The 19,469-nt window shown below is 53.6% G+C and overlaps 1 protein-coding gene across 3 annotated transcripts; it reads left to right on the top strand.

Annotated features, from left to right (window-relative positions):
• The first annotated feature begins 508 nt into the window (after nt 1–508).
• On the top strand, nt 509–18,300 carry INPP5K (inositol polyphosphate-5-phosphatase K). 3 transcript variants are annotated; one of them, XM_084862988.1, is made up of 12 exons: nt 512–722; nt 2,573–2,668; nt 2,978–3,086; nt 7,406–7,522; nt 7,843–8,018; nt 8,554–8,665; nt 9,402–9,511; nt 15,162–15,348; nt 16,196–16,333; nt 16,571–16,654; nt 16,789–16,893; nt 17,079–18,300. In XM_084862988.1, exons 1-12 carry the CDS (start codon nt 670–672, stop codon nt 17,130–17,132), a joined length of 1,341 nt encoding a protein of 446 aa, XP_084719114.1. In that variant the 5' UTR covers nt 512–669; the 3' UTR covers nt 17,133–18,300. The 3 variants fall into 3 exon arrangements, with proteins under 3 accessions (XP_084719115.1, XP_084719114.1, XP_084719113.1); XM_084862987.1 differs by having other exon boundaries at nt 513–722; nt 2,573–2,680; XM_084862989.1 differs by lacking the exon at nt 16,571–16,654 and having other exon boundaries at nt 509–722; nt 2,573–2,680.
• Nucleotides 18,301–19,469: the final 1,169 nt, after the last annotated feature.

The raw sequence follows: 19,469 nt of genomic DNA, 5'->3' as shown, positions 1-19,469 counted from the left end.
ATGGATCTGAAGCGCGAAAAACGAAGCACAATTTAACCGGCGTGGAGAGCTAAGAATGGAGGAGCCCAAAGACTCCCTGAGCGATCACCTGGAGTTGGGGAGTGGGGGGGGGCTGGAGACCGGGAGGGGGAGATGCTGGATTACAGGCAGCACAGCAGGCAGCAGCCACTTGGGGCCTCTGGGCGTTGGGAAGGGCGGGGCGGGGCGGGGATGGGGCAGCGCAGAGGTTACAGACTCAGTATCTGTGGGACCCGCTGGGTCCGGAGCCGCTCAGCGGGCGTGGCGGGGCCTCCCCGGAAGAGGCCCTTCCCGGCGGGCCTGGCGCGGGGCACTCTGGGAGCCGGGGGAGGGGCCAAGGGCGGCGGCGACGCCCACGCGGGCGGGCGGGCAGTGTGACGTCGGGTTCTCCGACGCCAGGACACGCCCCTCGCGTCCCCGCCCCTAAGCTCCGTCCTCCAGCCTCACCTTTCCGCGCCGCTGGGAGCGCCGCCTCCTCCCCGCCGCACCGCCCCGAGCCCGGCGCCCAGGCCCCGCCTCTTACGGGGGCCGAGGCGTAGTCCGAACCCGGAAGAAAACAGTCCGGCTGCCCGCGCCGGCCGACCGCGGCCGCAGAGCGCTGACCGGCCCGGGACCCGCCGGGCGAGGGCGGCCGGCTCTCCGCGGGGCACGATGGAGCCTGGGAGCCCCCTGAAGCCAGCCGAACCGAGGGACAGGAAGCTCAGGTGAGGGAGGCCTCCGCCGAGCCGATCGCCGCTGCTTCCGACCCCATGGGGCTGCGGACCGGGGCAGAAACGGCCTGGGGCCGAGGGGACAGGCCTACGGGGCTGCTGCTCGTTCCGAGCCACTCGCACCTCATCCCGGTGTCCCCGGGCTGTGAGTCCGGCCCACGCCCCCTGCACACGCCGGCGCCGGGCTTTCCCCCACCCGGCGCCCCATGCAGGTGCCCGGCTGGCTTCTGGAGAAGGCACGGGGGGCGGTTTGAACTTAAAGACGTAACAAGGCTCTCCTCAGCTCTAGAGTAGAAACCTGTTCTTACTTTTAATCGGCCTGATCCCGTGGTGACCTCCTAAAATCGGAAAACAAATGTAGTTAAGGTCCTGTCGCCCGGTCCCATGCTTGCTCTTGAAGGAGGAACAACAACGCTAATCACCAGCTTACTTAGTGCAGGTCACGGTGCAGGGATTTGCTGCTGATCGTGGGACTTGGGAATTAGGGCAAGAAATCCCGACTTGAGCTCCCCACTCACTGAGATCAGGTCCGTGGGAAAACACGGAGCCTTGGAATGAAAGGGCTGCCTTTCTTAATCCTCTGTCGGACAGCAGGGGGAGATCGCAAACAAACAAAGGAACCACAGCCCCTAGGGCCTGGGGAGAGGGTTTTTGTTTTGTTGATGTTCAAGGGAAGGGGCAGGAAGTTGTTTTTTCAGCTGGCTAAGAATTTATTCAAGTGCGTTTTAGAACATGAACCTCTGAGAACAGGGGCTGGCGGAGAAGCCTACCCTTGGGTAGCGTTCTCCCATTCTAGATCAGCTCGGCAGGTCCTCGGGGATGGACCTAGGACTCACCAGAGGCTGGGTGGCTGTCCTTGCTCTCCACGGGGTTTGTGCTAAGTAGCCACTGCCCACTCTGGACTCAGCACCACCTGGGGCTTCCTTGGAGTCCCTCCTGCCCCTGAGAGCTGCTGTGCTGTTGTTTCCCTGGGGCTCAGATGAAGCCGAGATGGAGAAGATTATCCACCTGGTTCCTTTTCCCAAAAGACAGTAGACTTTGGAGGTGCTGAGAAAGCTATTATTTGGAATCTCCTCCTTAGGCTTTTTTTTTTTTTTTAACTAATTTCAGAGCAGAAAGGAGAGGGGGAGAGAGAGAATCATTGATTGGCTACCTCCTGCATGTCCCCCACTGGGAATCGAGCCCAAAAACCCGATATGTGCCCTTGACTGGAATTGAACCAGGTACCTTTCAGTCCCCCAAGCCGACCCTATCTATCCACTGAGCCAAACAAGCTAGGCTCCTTAGGCTTGCTTATGTGCCGGCAGAAGTAGTTTTGCTCCAGGCATCACAGCCATAGGAAGGAGTGAGGAAGGAAACATGGCGTGATCCCTGTTGTTTTTTAAGTTTCCCTGTCTGGTGCTGAGGCCTCGCACAAGGTGAAAACAGCCTCCAGAATCTTTCTGGTGGTCTCGGGAACTGGATTAAAGACGGGGAGTGGAAAGCTGCTGACTGAGCCTCAGATGATTGCTGCAGGGTGAATAGTTGGTAAAGTTAATAAATTCCCGACCGCCTACCCCTTCAGCTCTCCTCGTGTCAGCAGCACCAGAGCTGCCAGATGTGGGCAGCGGTGGGCCTGCGTGGAGGAGCCAAGCCAGGGTGGGAATTTCCCGCTTCAGGGAACAGAGGTGGAGATGGAGGGCTTGGGGTTCAGTGCCCCGATCCCCACCACCAGAGGCAGGAAGTCCTGTTTCTCACTATGACTAGTGGACGGTGGCGTGTCTGTGAGCAGGCCTGCATGCCCTTCTGGTACCTGTGCGTGTGCCGTCCTCCTTTCTCCACGACCACTTTTATCCCTCCCACAGCATACATGTCGTGACATGGAATGTGGCCTCTGCAGCTCCCCCTATGGACCTTGACAGTCTCCTTCAGCTGGACAGCCAGGACCCGAACCTGGACATGTATGTCATCGGGTATGTGTCCGCAGGGCCCCTTCACCGGTCCCTCTGACGGAGGTCAGGGAGGCCTGCCCAGTCCCAAGCTGTCTCCCTGGGAACGGCTGTGATCCGTCCTCCCTTTCCCCGGAGGCTGAAGGGTAGCTCTCCGCCTGCCTCAGGCCAGCAATGCCAAGGGGGTGGAAGTCAGGAGCCAGGGGAGGGAGAGATCTTTAGAACCCAGCGCTTGAAAGGCCGCTGAGGGCTGCACTGGTTGTCTGTGGTGGAGGCAGGACCCTCGGGGCCAGGGGGAGCCTCTGACCTGCGGGGGGGCAGTTTGCAGGAAATGAACTGTGGCATCATGAGCCTCCTTTCTGACACTGCCTTTGAAGACCCATGGAGCAGTTTCTTCATGGATGTGCTTTCCCCTCTCAGCTTCATCAAGGTAATTTTCGAGTTCCTGGGCACTTGGGAAATGTGTCTTACCTCTTGTCCCTAACCCCCAGTCCTGTCGTCTCCCACTCAGGCTTTCCTGTTGGTTCCCATTATTTAAAGGCCTAAGCCTCAGTTACACCTGGTTCCCTGGGGCTCCTGACTACAGGAGCTGGAGCTGAGCTGGGACCCCAGGGGTTAGTTTACACCTTGATGTTGTTCATGTTGGGAGAATTCCTTCTGGAGGTGCAGAAGGCTTATTAACCCCTCAGTGACTGCCCATCCCTAAGCAGTCTCTCCTCATATGGCTAGCTTACCATCTCTGCGTATAATAATCATTGCTACCATTTATCAAATTCTTTTTTTTTTTAATATATTTTTTATTGATTTTGTACAGAGAGGAAGGGAGAGAGATAGTTAGAAACGTCGATGAGAGAGAGTCATCGATCAGCTGCCTCTTGCACACCCCCTACTGGGGATGTGCCCGCAACCAAGGTACATGCCCTTGACCGGAATCAAACCCGGGACCCTTCAGTCCTCAAGCCGACGCTCTATCCATTGATCCAAACCAGTTTTGGCCATTTATCAAATTCTTACTTGATGTTAGACATTATAAATAAGCTCTTTATTACATTATTTTTAAATCTTGACTCTTGTAATACAGGTATTTTACAGATTAAATTAAGAGTCAGAAGTCATACAGGCTCTCTGGAGTTTGAATCCAGGGTTGGTGGTTTTTTAAATATATTTTTATTGATTTCATAGAGGAAGGTATTCTTTTGTTGTTGTTGTTGTTGTTGTTGTTGTTAATCTTCATGTGAGGATATTTTTCCCCATTGACTTTTTAGAGAATGGGAGGGGGAGAGAAACATCGATGGGAGACACATCTTTCGGTTGCCTTCCTCACATGTCCTGAACCAGGGCCAGACATCAAGCCTGCAGCTGAGCTACATGCTCTTGACCAGAATCGAACCTGAGACCCTTCAGTCCGAGGGCTGACATTCTAACCAAAGAAAAACCAGCTAGGGCTCTTTTTTTTTTTTCCTTTTTTTTTTTTTTTTTTTATCTTCACCCAGTGATATGGGTGTGTGTGTGTGTGTGTGTGTGTTTTATCAAAAAAAAAATTTTTTTCTTTATATAGAGGAAGGGTGAGAGAGAGAAACATAGATATGAGAAAGAAACATCGAGCAGTTGCCTCCCATACGCACCCAGCTGGGAATCAAACCCAAAACCTAGGTATTTGCCCTGGCCAGGAATTGAACCCAAAACCAACGACACTATGATCAGCTGAGCCACCTGGTCAGGACATAACCCCTATTCTTAACTACTATATTGCTATACTGGTGAGCTCCAAGGCTGACAGGTATCCTGTCTATGGCTAAACTGTTGGTATAGAGTATCCACCTATTAATAGGGGTCTTGCACCTCAAATTGTCAGAAGCCCAGAGGTTAGGAAAGGGGAGATATGTGTGGAGGAAATGGGTTGCCAGTCTGCAGGGCCAGTATCTTTTTGAGGAATCTTTAGACCAGAGGAGAATCCAGAGGAAGACTCTAGATTGCCGATCTTCACCTTTCTGCCTTGCATCCCTGAGGGATGAAACACTCCCATTCAAAGCCCCTAATGCAATGCTTCGTGAAAATATCAGAATTGCCCTATTCCCTTTGCTGGGTGGCTGGGTTACTTTAGAATTAATTCTGTTGCCCCAGTTTGTTTAATGGTGCTGAAGCAAGAGCTGTGACTCCTCCCAAGGAGGGCAGAGCCAAAAGAGGAAATACTGCATGGTATTGTACTACATGGTGGTTATGAGGCTAGAAACACCAGCGCCGAGCCTTCGGCTCCCTTCAGATTAAATCAGCCTCTTCCTGCAGATACGGAGCTCGATCCTCTCAGAGGGCAGAACCACTTCTCTCACCACCCACTTTCTTCCCAGACGAGGCCTCCTGCACCTCAGCTAATTGGCAAGGGATTGGTAGGATGGAATTGAGCCAAGGAAATTAGCTCAGCTTGTGGCAGGGATACAGCCCTTTCCCACCCCTGCCACCTCCCAAGGTTGGGAGACCAGCCTGAGGGCCTGGCACCCAAATCAGTCGACCCTCCTACCCCCAGCCAAGAATTGAGGAGAAGGGGTGAGCCCCCCTGCAGCCTGTTCGTGGACAGGAGTAGGTTGCAAAGCCTGGGGCTGCCCCCTTTGCTGGCTACAGGACTCCCAGTCACCTTCCTTAGCCCTGCCCACTTCATTTCCTCCAATTGGAACTTCCCTACAAATCTGCCTCTCCTCCAGCCCCACCCTTTCTCTCCGTCTGAGGCTTTCCTGCCCCACCCCACCCCCACTTCCCTGCTCCTTCACAAAGTGGACTGGTGCCCAAATCAGCTCCGAGTTAGGATTGAACTTGAAATACTCCCTGAATCTTTACTCGCTTCCTTGGGAGTCACTCCCTCATAGCCCTTCCCCTCCTTTCGTTACCATACGTGCATGTGAAGAGTGGAAACCCAGACTGGGGAGGGGGGAAGAGCAGTGGACACAGTGACAGCAACCAGGGCTCAGCCCTAGGTTCTCACGCCCCTTCACTCAGTCCTGGGTTTGGGGTTCCCCCTGCGTGGACTCCTCCACAGTGCCAGAGCTCCTGGCCTGCGGGATCAAGTTTCATAATTCCTGGAAGGCCCCAGTACACACTCCCCACCCGGGGATTTCCTCCCTGGCCTCTGCACCTCGGCTCCGGAAACAGCTACTTGAGCGGTGGATGTAGACAGCCTGGAGCTGAGATAGAGGGCCGCTGGCAAAGGCCATTCTCATGCCCACCCCACCCCCTCTTGCCTCGGGCAGCAGGGGTTTGGGCATCCTGGTGCTTTGCTGTTGGTTTCCAGGTGGTCCTGCTGGTTACGTGGTCTCCGTGAGCCTGGGTCATTCATCTGGAGAACAGGGAGAGAGGGTCCGTGCAGAGTTGGGCAGGGAGCGTCAGTAGATGTTAGCTCTTCTTCCCAACCTGCGAACGTGTCTTTTGTACTCACTGTCAACCCCTCCATGTTGCTCTGTGAACATCCAACTGCCCACCATCTGTAGTTAATTGGGGGGAGCATTTTCTTTTGCTTTAATATATTTTATTGATTTTTTACAGAGAGGAAGGGAGAGAGATAGAGAGCTAGAAACATCGATCAGCTGCCTCCTGCACACCCCCCACTGGGGATGTGCCCGCAACCAGAGTATGTGCTCTTGACCGGAATTGAACCCAGGACCTTTCAGTCCGCAGGCCGACGCTCTGTCCACTGAGCCAAACCGGTTTCGGCAAGGGGGGAGCATTTTCTTAATTTTTTTCACTGAGCTATAACGTTTTCAGAAAGTACGTGTACGGTTTGATGGTTTTTTATTTGTATGTACATCCATGTTACTGCCAGTCTAGTCAAGAGTCACAGCATTTCCAGCACCCTGGAAGGCTCTCTCATGTTCCTTCCCTGTATTTACTTTTTTATTTACTTTTTTTAAAAAATTGATTTCAGAGAGAAAGGGAGAGGGAGAGCGAGATTGAAACATCAGTGATGAGAGAGAATCATTGATTGGTTGTCTCTTGCACGTCCCCTACTGGGGATCGAGCCCGCAACCGGAGCATGTGTCCCTGACCAGATTTGAACCTGAGACCCTTCAGTCCACAGGCTGATGCTCTATCCACTGAGCCAAACCAGCTTGGGCTGTATTTACTTTTAAGAATCCTTAAACCAAGCCCTGACCAGTTTGGCTCAGTGGATAGAGTGTTGGCCTGCGGACTCAAGGGTCCCGGGTTCAATTCCCGTCAAAGGCATGTACCTTGGTTATAGGCACATCCCCAGTAGGGAGTGTGCAGGAAGTGGCTGATCAATGTTTTTCTCTCATCGATGTTTCTAACTCTCTGTCCCTCTCCCTCTCTGTAAAAAATCAATACGATATATTTTAAAAATAAAAAAGAATCCTTAAACCAAAACATAATAGCTGCCAGTTAATTCTTCCAGTATCCAGTATACAGGGGTGGGGGGCCCATGAGTACCCAGAGGACCTCAGGAGGGCATTGGTGAGAGGAGCGCCTAGGCATGCCTGGGGCTGGGATGAAGAGTCGATGCCCACCTCATGGCATGGTGCCTTGGCAGCCTTGCCTTCTCTGGCCTCAACCTCCAGATCCAGGAGCAGAAACAAACTTGCCCACTCCCACAATGCATCATTTGGCAGCTGAGGGAGTGAAACTCTGAGACTTGAACTGAGAGACCACAGCCCCGGGGGAGGGCATTTGTGTAGCACAGCGCCTGGCAGGGCCCACGTGGCTGGTGCAGGGAGATGAATGACCGTTATCCTCCCTGCCCTGCAGGTCTCCTCTGTCCGCATGCAGGGGCTCCTCTTACTGGTCTTCGCCAAGTGTCAGCATTTGCCCTTCATCCAGATCCTCTGTGCTAAATCCACACCCACTGGCCTCTTCGGGTTCTGGGTAAGGACTGAGTCTTACTGAGCCATGAACGGGAGGCCTCCTGGCCTGGGAAGGGCTGGGGCCTTAGAGCTGGACAGACAGGAAAAGGGGTAAAATGTACCTTGGCATTCTGTCCAGTATAGTGCCCGCATACCCACGCTCCCGCCTCCGAGATCTTAGTATCCTGAGACTCAGGCTGGGTAAGCTGGGCTCTGGATGGAGAGCTCGCCCTGGGAAGCTGAATGTCTGGCCCTCGGAAAGCCCGTGGGAGGAGAGACCATCTCCCCTTAGGTGTTTCCCACCCAGAGCACATCCAACCCTTTTGCCACTTGTCCTGCCAGGGGAACAAAGGAGGCGTCAACATCTGCCTGAGGCTTTATGGCTATTATGTCAGCATCATCAACTGCCACCTGCCCCCCCACCTGGCCAACAATGACCAGCGGCTGGAGCACTTTGACTGGATCCTGGAGATGCAGAATTTTGAGGAACCTGATATCCCCAACATCCTGGACCATGAGTGAGCATGCAGCTGCAAACTGCCGCGCCACCCTCTCTCCCACACAGCCCAGCTAGCGGCCTCCGCCACATCACTGCTGCCCGCCGGAGGCAGTGTGTGCTCTTCTCCCAGCCTCGGCCCTGACACCCCTCTGCTCTCTTATCCCGCTCTGCTTGTCTGAGGTCTGGGACCCATCCCCTTCCCTGGCCCCTCTGTCCTGCCTAGAAGCCCTGGACACTTCTGAACGTCCCAGGTCAAGAACCCGGGGTTCCTGGGGTGGTTCAGAGGGCTGGTTCTCAGCCTTGCCTGGTGGCCCATTGAAGGAGGGGCAGATCCTGCTAGTATTTGCCACTCGCCCTGGGGGCTGGCCTCTTCACCTGGAAAGGTGGGTGGGAGCCACGAGGACAGGCCTATTGGGCCTGTGCCCCGTCTTCACCTAGTGCTCCCCCAGCATCTGACTTCTCACCTGCAGCCCCTGGAGGGAGCGCCTGAGCCATCTGTTGCTCCTCCCTTCTTTGTCCTCATCACATACCTCAGCTGCCTTTTCTTTCTGAAGCCTCATTGTCTGGTTTGGAGACATGAACTTTCGGATCGAGGACTTCGGGTTGCACTTTGTTCGGGAAGCCGTAAAAAGTCAGAGCTACAGTGACCTGTGGGAGAAGGACCAGGTACGAAAGGGGTTTCAGGGGGATGATCTGAGCCTAGGGTGGAGGTCCACACTGAAATCTGGGGAGCACTGCTCAGGTTCCCTAGTGCTTCTCTCCTTTCCCAGACCCCTGAAATCCCTGTGCCCAGGCACGCAGAAGTCAAACCCGGCTTCACACTGAGGGTGGGGTGGGGCAGACAGTCCTGTCAGGGCCTGGTCTTTTGAAGGAACCAGCTAGAGCTAAGGGGTGTGTTATCACAGGAAGAAAGAAGGCCTTTGGCCTGTTGAGCACCAACCTTCTTGCATCCCTGTCTTTCCCATCCCCAGGCTTGCTCGCCTCCTAGAGGATGAGATACTTCCCATTGGGGGAACCCTGCTACCCCAGCCTCCCCTCTGACACATGCTAGCGGCTCCCAGAGAGATGGAACCTAAAGCTTAGTCCCTCTAGTCCAGCGGTCACCAACCTCTCGCACCTCACGGACCACCAGTGGTCTGCAGACCACCTGTTGGCGACCGCTGCTCTAGCCCAAGGACTGGGAGATGGCAGGCAGCTGCCTCCCCCGGGACTGTGGGGTAATGTTTGCAAAAGGAGTCAGCTGTTCTGGAGGGTGGGATGCGGAGGCTGCCACTGGGCGGTGGGGAAGTGAAGTGGCATTGCTTGACTCCTGCCCCACCCTGATGGCTGATCCCTTAAGGGAGTGTGGTGCTGGCCATGGGGTCGGGGCCATTGGGAAACGGGACTGTGCCCTTCTCTGCAGCTCAGCATCGCCAAGAGATGCAACACACTGCTCCGGGAGTTCCAGGAGGGCCCCCTGCTCTTCCCGCCCACCTACAAGTTTGACAAGAACTCCGACAACTATGACACCAGGTGAGGGGCTCTGGCATAGAGGGTCAGTCTACCTTGGTTCCTGAATTAGCCCAGGAGGAGGAAATGGGGAGCTAGGAGGCCTGGGGAGTCAGACTGTGCTGGCCCCAGTGACACTGGGAGCTGCTCAGAGTAAAAGTATTAGGCAAGCAGGATGATATCCAGCCATCACCTCAGGAATGGTGTCTCTCACCGCTGTGAGACATTGACCGCGGGAGCTGTCCCAGATTGTCCTCAGAGAGCCAGGATGGGTGGCTCGAAGGGCAGGTAGGGCCTGAGAAGCCGAGGCAGCTGGTTCCTGACTTAGGAGCGGCTGCTTTTCAATAATCTGGGAACCCCTGCCCCGACTCCCCAGGGCTTTCTGGTCCTCCCCAGAGCAGGGGTTGGCTCAGCCAGTTTCTGGTATTAAGTACCCCTGCCCTAGCTGTGGGTGGTCAGGCACTATTGGGAAGGTGAAGTAGTAGTCATCAGTGGAGAATTTTATGGGTGGGAATATAGAGACAGCACATCTAGTAGTTAGAAGCATAGCTCTGCATCAGCTGCATGACCTTGGCCAAGGTATTTATCTATAAAATGGGGTGATAACAGTACCCCGCTTGGTTGAGGATTGAATGAGACCTTGCACCCAGTAAGCACTGTGATAACTGCTATCATTATTTTTAGATTCTTGTATTTGGATGATAGTTGTTTTTTAAAATCTTCATAGTTTTTTTTTGTTTGTTTGTTTGTTTGTTTTATATTTTTATTTATTTCAGAGAGGGAGAGATAGAAACATCAATGATGAGAGAGAATCATTGATTGACTGCCTCCTACACTCTCCACACAGGATCGAGCCTGCAACCCAGGCTTATGTCCTTGACTGGAATTGAACCTGGGACCTTTCAGTCCATAGGTCGACACTCTATCCACTGAGAGCCAAACTGGCGAGGGCAGTGGTTGGAAAGCTCATTAGTCAACAGAGCCAAATATCAACAGTAAAATTATCGAAATTTCTTTTGAGAGCCAAATTTTTTAAACTTAAACTTCTTCTAACGCCACTTCTTCAAAATAGACTCGCCCAGGCCGTGGTATTTTGTGGAAGAGCCACACTCAAGGGGCCAAAGAGCTGCATGTGGCTCATGAGCCGCAGTTTGCCGACCATGGGGCTAGAGCAAAAACCTCTATAGCTTTTTTTAAATTTTTTATTTCTTTTCTTTTTTTTTTTTTTTTTTATTAAATATATTTTATTGATTTTTTACAGAGAGGAAGGGTGAGAGCTACAGAGCTAGAAACGTCGATGAGAGAAATATCGACCAGCTGCCTCTTGCGCACCCCCTACCGGGGATGTGCCCGCAACCAATGTACATGCCCTTGGCCGGAATCGAACCTGGGACCTTTCAGTCCACAGACCGACACTCTACCACTGAGCCAAACCGGCTTCGGCTAATTTTTTATTTCTTGATTTGAGAGAGAAAGGGCAGGGGAGAGAGAGAGAAGCATTGGTTTGTTATTCCACTCATTTATGCACTCATTGGTTGTTGCTTGTATGTGGTGTATTGGGACTATGGTCTAACCAGCTGAACTACCTGCCGGAGTGGGCGATCGCTTTACTGAAAACCTTTCTAAGAAGCTGAGAAGGGGCCAGGTCACCACCAAAACTTAGGCTTAGGGAAAGGGGCAAACGCAGGTCCGGCAAGAGGTCCCTGGCCCACTTGGGGCAGGGAGAGAAAAGAGGAACCCCTATGTTAGGAGGTTTTGTGCTTCACTTGGACCAGCTTCTTCACTTGTTTCTCCTAATAGGACTGTTTTCTGAGGGAGGTGGGAGGTCCTCCAGAGCACCCCAGGCCTCTGGGATTTGGGGGGAAAGGGATCTCCACATCCAGGCCAGGGCGAGAGGTGGAACTGCCTGCCCAGTGCTAGCAGTGGCACGGCAGCGCCAGTGTCCCGCCAAGAAATGGGGAGCGGGGGAGCCATTTCATGAGTGTGGAGCAAGACGGAATGGGGTCATGGCTTGGGCAATGCACACAAGAAGAACACGAACAGGGATGAGCCAAGGCAGTCAAGCAGGCCAGAAAGGAGGTAAGAGGGCAGGCAGTCTCCGCTGGCCGGTCACAGCTTAGGGAGGCTGCCAGTCTCCCCACCCGTCCATAGGAAATGAGAGCCTGGGAATTCTAAGGCCTTGGTGGGTCAGGCTGGGCCTTGGGGCTGGGACCCTCCACCATTGACTCTAAAACCCCCCTTGCCAAAACCAGTTTGGCTCAGTGGATAGAGTGTCAGCCTGCAGACTAAAGGGTCCCGGGTTCGATTCCAGTCAGGGGCATGTACCTTGGTTGCAGAACATCCCTAGTAGGGGGTGTGCAAGAGGCAGCTGATCGATGACTCTCTCATCGATGTTTCTAACTCTCTCTCTCTTCCTTCCTCTCCGTAAAACAATAAAATATGTATTTTTAAAAAAAATAAAACCCCCCTTGCCATCAGGAAGAGAGCTGCTGACAGGCCATGGAGCAGGTGTCCCTTTGCCCCCACCCCCAGGTGTGGTAGGGACACCACGGGAGACTGAATGGAAGTTATTGCAAACAGCAGTTGGCAGGGACTGAGGTTGGGTAGAGAGACTCAGCTGGCTTAGCTAGTGATGGCGGAGCTGGGGCTGAGACCTGATTCTCTGGACTCGGGCCACATGCTTTCCTTCAGCCCGCAGCACCTCCGAGTTCACAGCTGGTTTTGCCAGCAGCGGCAGGAAGGAGGCGGGATGGGAGCAGCACAGCCTTCCGAGGAGGAGGAGGAGATACTTATGTCCACAGCAGAGATCCCTCCACTTGTGCCTGACATTACCGAGCACCTTTGATTGCAAAGGGCTTCGCCGGCAACACTTCTCTTAATTCGTACCGTATCCTCGTTAGGTAAACTGTTGTCACTGACTTCTTGCAAATAAGGAAACTGAGTCTTGGAATATCTGAGTAGAATAGTAACAGTCCGTGATTGAGCAATAATTTGAACTTGAGTCAGTGTGACTCCAGGAACAGGGTGGGAGGACATTATAGGAGCTCCCATGTGGCCGGGGCCGGAGCCCCACACGGAGCAGAAGCATCCCTGTCTGATCAGACCGGCCTTCATCCTGAGAACCTCATCTCATCTCAGACATCATCTCTACTCCACCACTTCCCCGTCTCCCTGAGAGTTCTCTCCTGCCTTATGCTGCCGAAAGCCTTATGCTTTCCATGTCACTTGTAAGACACAGTGTGCGTTTGCTACTGTACTGCGAATGCTCAGAGTGCAAAGATAGGATCTGACTTGTGACCATCCTGGGATGTAGCATGGTGCCTGGCATCTGTTTAAATTGGGGGTCCAAAAAGATGAAATGGAAAAAGGAGCAGCCAGGCTAGTACAGGGACCCACGCCTAGCAAGAGGCCCAAATACGCACTATCAAGTCCAGGAGTTGGCAGACTGAAGGTTCCCAAACTCTAGGCGGACGTGCGGAGGTGGAAGCTGTGGGGAGGGAGCGGCTGAAGCCAGGAGGATCCATCCGAGTTGTCAGGAAGGCGGCAGAGTTTGGCAGAAAGAAGGACAGGCATTCCGATCCGTCAGCAGGCTGACGAGAGGTACCTTGAGTGGAGCCTGACCAGCTGTGCAGAGTAACTGAGCGAGTGGTGTGCTGGGCGTGGGAGCAGCTTTGCTCAGCCACAGTAGTGTCCCGGAGCCAAGATGTAATGAGACCGAGGTCAGCTCCATTACAGGAGGGTGAAAGGGCTGAGGGCGGGAAATCCTGTTCAATCCGGGATTGCAGGAGGCTTGTGTTACATGAACCCAGTCACCCTCTCCACTAGGCAATGAACAGAAGGTATTAGGATCAGCCTATTCAAGACTTGTGTCCAGAGTTCCATGAGACACGAGGAAGACATCTACAGGGAGCTGAAGGGAAAAGTGCTTTCAGACCCAAAAATAGAGCACATCACCAGTTTTAGGTCAGTAAATTGGCTCAGTTGTTTTTATACACAGATTGATTGATTGATTTCAGAACGGGAGGGAGAGGGAGAGAGAGATTAAAACCTCAATGATGAGAATCATTGATCAGCTGCCTTTTGCATGTCCCTCACTGGGGACCGAGCCCACAACTAGGGCATGTGCCCTGACCGAGAATTAAACCTCGACCTCCTGGTTCATAGGTCGACACTCAACCTCTGAACCACACCAACAGGGCAATGGGCGGTTTTTTAGGCTCTTAAACAGAGAGAATCTTTCAGATCTGCTTGGTTTTAGTATTTTGAAAGTCAAGACATACTAATCTTGAGAAACAATTCTTATATTCAGTCATGACCATTCAGCCAAAAAGCATGAGTGAGGCCCCATCCAGGTAATCAGGCTGTAGCACGCGCTGTAAGGTAGTCCTGGCAGCTGTGATCGGCCACAGCGGCTGAGCAGACAGCGGAGTGCTGTGGAAGGAGGGCAGGCTTCCGTCAGCAGACCTGGCAAGCATCCTGCCTCCACCTGGACAGGGCGACCTTTCTGAGCCTCAGTGTCCTGTGGGGAGAAAAGTGTGATCTGGAACATTCTTCCAGTGTTGGAAGGACTGGAACAGCCTTTGAGACACCTGTCACAGTGCCTAATGCACAGAAGGATCCCAGGCTTAGCTATATTATTATTAGAAATGGGGGAATTGATGGCAATATTTGATTAGTACACATTTATTTTGCTTGTTTCTTGTCATTTGTTTGTCACTCTCATTTCTGGGATCCCCAGTTGGCCTGGCACATAATGAGGGCGCAGTAAATCTGGTTGAAAGGATGAGTCTTACAGGTGGCCAGGGATGAGCCTGGACCAGCACACGGAAAAGGAGCAAAGGGAGACAGGCTAAGAGGAACTGAAGGGGAAGGAGAGACAGGCTGTGGTCAGTCCTTGGGAGGATTCTGGCGTGACAGTGAGTCTGGGCTCCTAACGCTGAGGGAAGTTGGGGAGGGGACATGCTTTGAAAGGGATAGTGGTGCATTCCTGTGGTTTATTACCACGTCTTAAGCATTGTTAGGCACGGAATGTCCAAGACTCGGTATCTGTAGTCTCTGGAATGGCCATACCACATTCCCATGTGCACTGAGCACTCCTCAGAAGAGTGAAGAGCTGAAACAGCCCAAGGACGCCCAAGCAGATGTGGTTTAGGCAGTTACCACTTCTTGACCACTCCCTGACTCACCTTAATTTATTTAATCTTCACAAAGGTTCTTTGAAGTAAGTACTATTATCAACCCATCTAAGAATCAAAGAAATCAAGGCTTAGAGTGATGAGGTCACTTGCCCAAGGGCACATAGCCTCCTTACCTTTTAGAACGGGATTACTGGTTTATTATAAAAAGATGTCGTTCCAGAATAGGCAAGTGGAGGAGACACGAAGGGCAAGGTATGGGGAAAGGGCCCGGACTTCCCAGGCCTTCTCCAGGCCCACCACTCGCCCCTGTCACCTCCTGTTCACCAGCCTGGAATCTTAACAGGGCAGAACACACACACACACCCCAAAATCGGCTGCTCTCTGAGCCTAGAGTTGGATGGAGTTCACCATCGAGACACTGTTCTGCATCTGATACTAGAAAACTATTGCTGTGGAACTTAAAATAGTAAGTGAATAAAGGAGAAGGCAAAAATAGCCTCTCTTCTCTCCCCGTTCTTCCTCTCCCCCACCCCCAGTGAGAAAAAACGCAAGCCGGCATGGACTGACCGGATCCTGTGGAGGTTGAAGCGGCAGCCCCACACGGACTCCTGTGCCCCAAGGCTGCCGGCCCCCGACTTCTCCCTGTCTCTGAGGAGCTACGTCAGCCACATGATGTACACCATCAGTGACCACAAACCCGTCACGGGCACCTTTGACTTGGAGGTGAGCTTCCGGGCTGCCCGGCGCTTGGCAGAGGCGCAGCCATGCTGGGCCGCATCCCCGCACCCTCCGGCCCGGGGCTCTCGTGCCCACAGATCCCGGGGGAGGCCTGTGGGAGACACGATTGCTCTCCTCCCAGGTCAGGTATCCCTGCTCCTAGAGCGTTGACGGCTCCGCCTGTCAGACACCGCTCAGGCCCTTTGGGAAGAGGTTTCCATTTCCTCTTGGCTCTGTCCCTGGGGGCCGAGTTCCATTATGCTTATTACCTACTATGAGAAGCTGGACTTCCTTTTATTGGCCTGAACCTCTCTGGATCAGGTTGCAAAGGGAGCTCCCTCCATCCTTGTGTTTTGCCATCTAATGACCACGTCAGTGTTAACCTTTGAGCTGCTGACTGCCCTCACCTTTCATACTTTTCATGGTGGTTTGTCTGTACACCATTTGTTCTTACTGCAAAGCTGTTCCCACCACAGGCGCCCTTCCCCTGAAAATTGAATTTGGGTCTTTGGGCAGGAACCCCGAAGGTCTGAGTGCAGCTACCTGGCTCCTTAAACCTGTTAGCCGTTTCCCCCATTCTCCCCCCTCAGCACTGGACCCTGCTTGGTTACCCACCTGACCCTCAGCTCTGTCCCTCCTGCCAGGACCAGGGACCCCTGACAAGCCTTCGGTCCTTTCTCTTTCCAGCTGGCCAGCCACGGTCTGCTACTTCCCCAGGGCAGCCCAGCATTCTGTGCCCACCACCCCGTGCCCCTCTTCCGCCCCTTACGTGTTGGGAGGGCACAACAAGGACATTTATCTCAGGAAGGGAATGATGCAGGATTGTCAACCCCTTTCCTGCCCCTGTGTGTAGCTGAAGCCGTTGGTATCTGTCCCACTGATCACCCTGAAGCCAGAGGGCCTGTGGACCGTGGAGAACGCTATGCTTATCAACTACTCTCTGACCCAGGACTTCCGCAGCAGCCCCTGGGACTGGATTGGACTGTACAAGGTGATGTGGGGGCGAGGCCGGGAACCCCATCACCCCCCTCCGGTTTATCCATCCTGAGGGCTTGTGGGAGCTGGACACAGAGACCAAAGAGCTCACCCAGGGGCTGTCAGTGAAGGGGAGGGTGTACAGTATGATAGCCAGACCTAGGAATGAGACCTCCTCTCCTTAGGATTTGCTGTAGGTTCTGTGTACCCCCCCTCCCCCCGACTACTGACGGCCCAATCCCCCTTCCCACAGGTGGGGCTTCGCCACATTAATGACTACGTGTCCTATGTCTGGGTCAGGGACAACCAGGTCTCCTTCAGCGACGGGTTGAACCAGGTACCTGCCCCTTCCTGAGACAGGTGTCCCACACCCCAGCAGGTGGGCTTGGCTGCGGCATAACTAGTTGCTAAGAGCTGGGTGGGACGCAGGGCCGAGGAGCTGACCCCATTCCTGTCCATCCTCCCCTCCAGGTTTATATCAACATGAGCGATATTCCCGAGACTGAAGATCAGTTTCTCCTCTGTTACTATAGCAACAGTCTGCGTTCCGTGGTGGGGATAAGCAATCCGTTCAAGGTAACGAGGTGGGGGAAGGGGAAGGGACCCAGAGGACTTGAGCCCCTCTTCCATTCCCTGAGGCCACAGGCCCAGGAGCCCACCTGTGCCTGCAGCGGCAGCGGGTGGGGGATTCCCGAGATGGAACAGTCCGGAGGAAGACCTGCTCTTTCCCCTTCCGCTCACTGCCTGTCTCATCACCACAGATCCAAGCCTTCTTGGAGGAGGACCCGCTGGGTGAAGTCCAACCACAGATCTGAGCCTCGATGAGGGGAATCCAGGGCGGAGGCCAGAGCTGGCGGCCAGCTCTGCTCACCCCTTCCAGCAGTGCTGGGGGCCCCGCCGGCCCCTGGGGAGGCAGCAAGTATCCTTCCCCTCCCAGGGGAGTTCTCGCCACACTCCTTTGCTCTCTCCAGTCCAGATCTCTGGAATTGGCCGCTCAAATACAGGTTTTTTGCTGAGCTGATTGAAACCAGCTAATTTGTCTACAGTGAAGACCTGGGGGCAGTCCACTGGATGTGGGAGGGGCCCTCCAGCTACAGCTCATTTCTTGCTTTTCCCCACGCACACTTCCAGTCCTGCCCAAGCAGGCCTGCCAGGCACATGCCCCATCTGGCACAGGGCTGCATTCTTTCTCTCCATCCTGGGCCTCAAGCTGCCCGGGGTTGGCGGGAGGAGGGACGGGGAGGCAGATGCTCACATTTGTACAGGCTCCATAGACTGGTTGGTGCAAGCAGCACTGGGTTCCAGGAGTCTTGGCATCTCATTGCCTGTCTCCCTGAGGGATAGGAAGAAGGTCTGGGAGCCTTGCTTTGAACAGAAGCGGTATGACCGATTGGGCAGGATGGAGGGGCCCGTTACCCAGGTTGGGTGTCCTGCCTGTACCCATGGAGTGTGACCCAGGATGTCCCAGGACCTGAGCAGAGAACTGGACCCAGGTTCACTTCTGCTGGTGGATCTTGTGGAGGCCTCCAAGTTTTCCCACGGGGTCTTTGTCCAGTCCAGCTCATCTGCCCCACTCTTGCCTGAAGTCATTAACCAGAAACCTGCCCTCTCTCTAGACACCTGGGACCTAAAAGTGGGGGCAGGCAGAGAGGAAGGCTGGAATCAAGACGTTTTGGAGACTCTGGCCCTGGGGGTCTTCAGGGAGCATTCTCCAGTGCTGAGTGGACATGGCTGTCCCCACTCCTACCACTTGCCTCCAGCCACCGGTGACTCAACGGCCCTCTCCAGGAAGACTCTCAGGGAGCCGCTCTGTGACTGCCACACAAGCCCTGCGACCCGAAACGGAGGAACACTGAGACTGCTCTGCATTCTGTGCTCCACCCGGGAGCGTGTGTACCATCGAGAACAGGCCCCTGGCCCCCAGCGGGCCTTGATTCTCTCTGTTGTCTGTTACATGGGTGATAATTAGAAACATGGCTTTTACACGTGTGTGACTGCTTCATGATGGTGGGAAGGGGTACATAGTGATGGGCCCTTGCTAGACTCCAGGATGAGAGTCCTGTAGATCCAGACTAGCCTGTGTGTGTCTGAGAGGAACATGTTGCCCAGGTAGGAGTGGGGTGAGGGTCTGGAATAGTGACCCTCTGGGTCCTGGGCCCACTTGAGGCATGCTATTGGGCACTAATAGAATGGGTTTCCTGCCGAAACCGGTTTGGCTCAGTGGATAGAGCGACAGCCTGTGGACTGAAAGCCCCAGGTTCGATTCTGGTCAAGGCCATGTACCTTGGTTGCAGACACATCCCCAGTAGGGGGTGTGCAAGAGGCAGCTGATTGATGATTCTCATTGACGTTTCTAACTCTCTATCCCTCTTTCTTCCTCTCTGTAAAAAAATAAATTTAAAAAAAATGAGTTTCTTAGAACTGATGAGTCAGAAAAGGTGCTTTCTCTGCTCTCACTGGCTCTTCACCTGCCACTCTCTCAAACCTTAGTTTTGCTCCTTGGTCCTGAGTTAAGCTATCCAAAAATGTCACCATCGCCCTAGCCAATTTGGCTCAGTGGTTGGAACATCAGGCCTGGAACTGAAGGGTCCCAGGTAAAGGACACATACCTCGGTCGCAGGCTCCATCCCTGGCCTCTGGCGTGTGGGAGGCAACCAATCAATGTCTCCCACATGGACGATTCTCCCCCCATTCCTTCCACTCTAAAAATAATTGGAAAAAATATGCTTGTGTGAGGCTTAACAAAACAAAACAAAAAATCATCACTGTCTTTTCTTTCTGCTCCCTACCCGGAAGTTCCCATAGTAACCTCTATCCCTGCCCCCAATACACACACACACACACCTCAAGATCCTGAAGCTTGCCAAAACCGGTTCGGCTCAGTGGATAGAGCGTCAGCCTGCGGATTGAAAGGTCCTGGGTTCGATTCTGGTCAAGGGCATGTACCTTGGTTGCGGGCACATCCCCGGTAGGGGGTGTGTAAGAGGCAGCTGATTGATGTTTCTCTCTCATCGATGTTTCTAACTCTATAAAAAATCAATAAAATATACTTAAAAAAAAAAAAAGATCCTGAAGCCTTGCACTTGCTACTTCATTCCTTCTCACATGCACCACCATCATGGGTGCTGCCACTACCCTGCATTTGTCAGACC

The sequence above is a fragment of the Pipistrellus hanaki genome (genome assembly GCF_964339955.1).
Source record: "Pipistrellus hanaki genome assembly, chromosome: 16".
NCBI lineage: Eukaryota > Metazoa > Chordata > Mammalia > Chiroptera > Vespertilionidae > Pipistrellus > Pipistrellus hanaki.
This window is presented reverse-complemented; position numbering and strand designations above follow the sequence as displayed.

Bases quoted from the DNA above. Each gene is read 5' to 3' on its own strand.
- INPP5K (XM_084862987.1), top strand. From the start codon at position 670: ATGGAGCCTGGGAGCCCCCTGAAGCCAGCCGAACCGAGGGACAGGAAG. The intron at 7,523-7,842 runs GTAAGGACTGAG...TTGTCCTGCCAG, and splicing joins CTGGCCTCTTCGGGTTCTGG to GGGAACAAAGGAGGCGTCAA. The intron at 16,334-16,570 runs GTGATGTGGGGG...CCCTTCCCACAG, and splicing joins ACTGGATTGGACTGTACAAG to GTGGGGCTTCGCCACATTAA.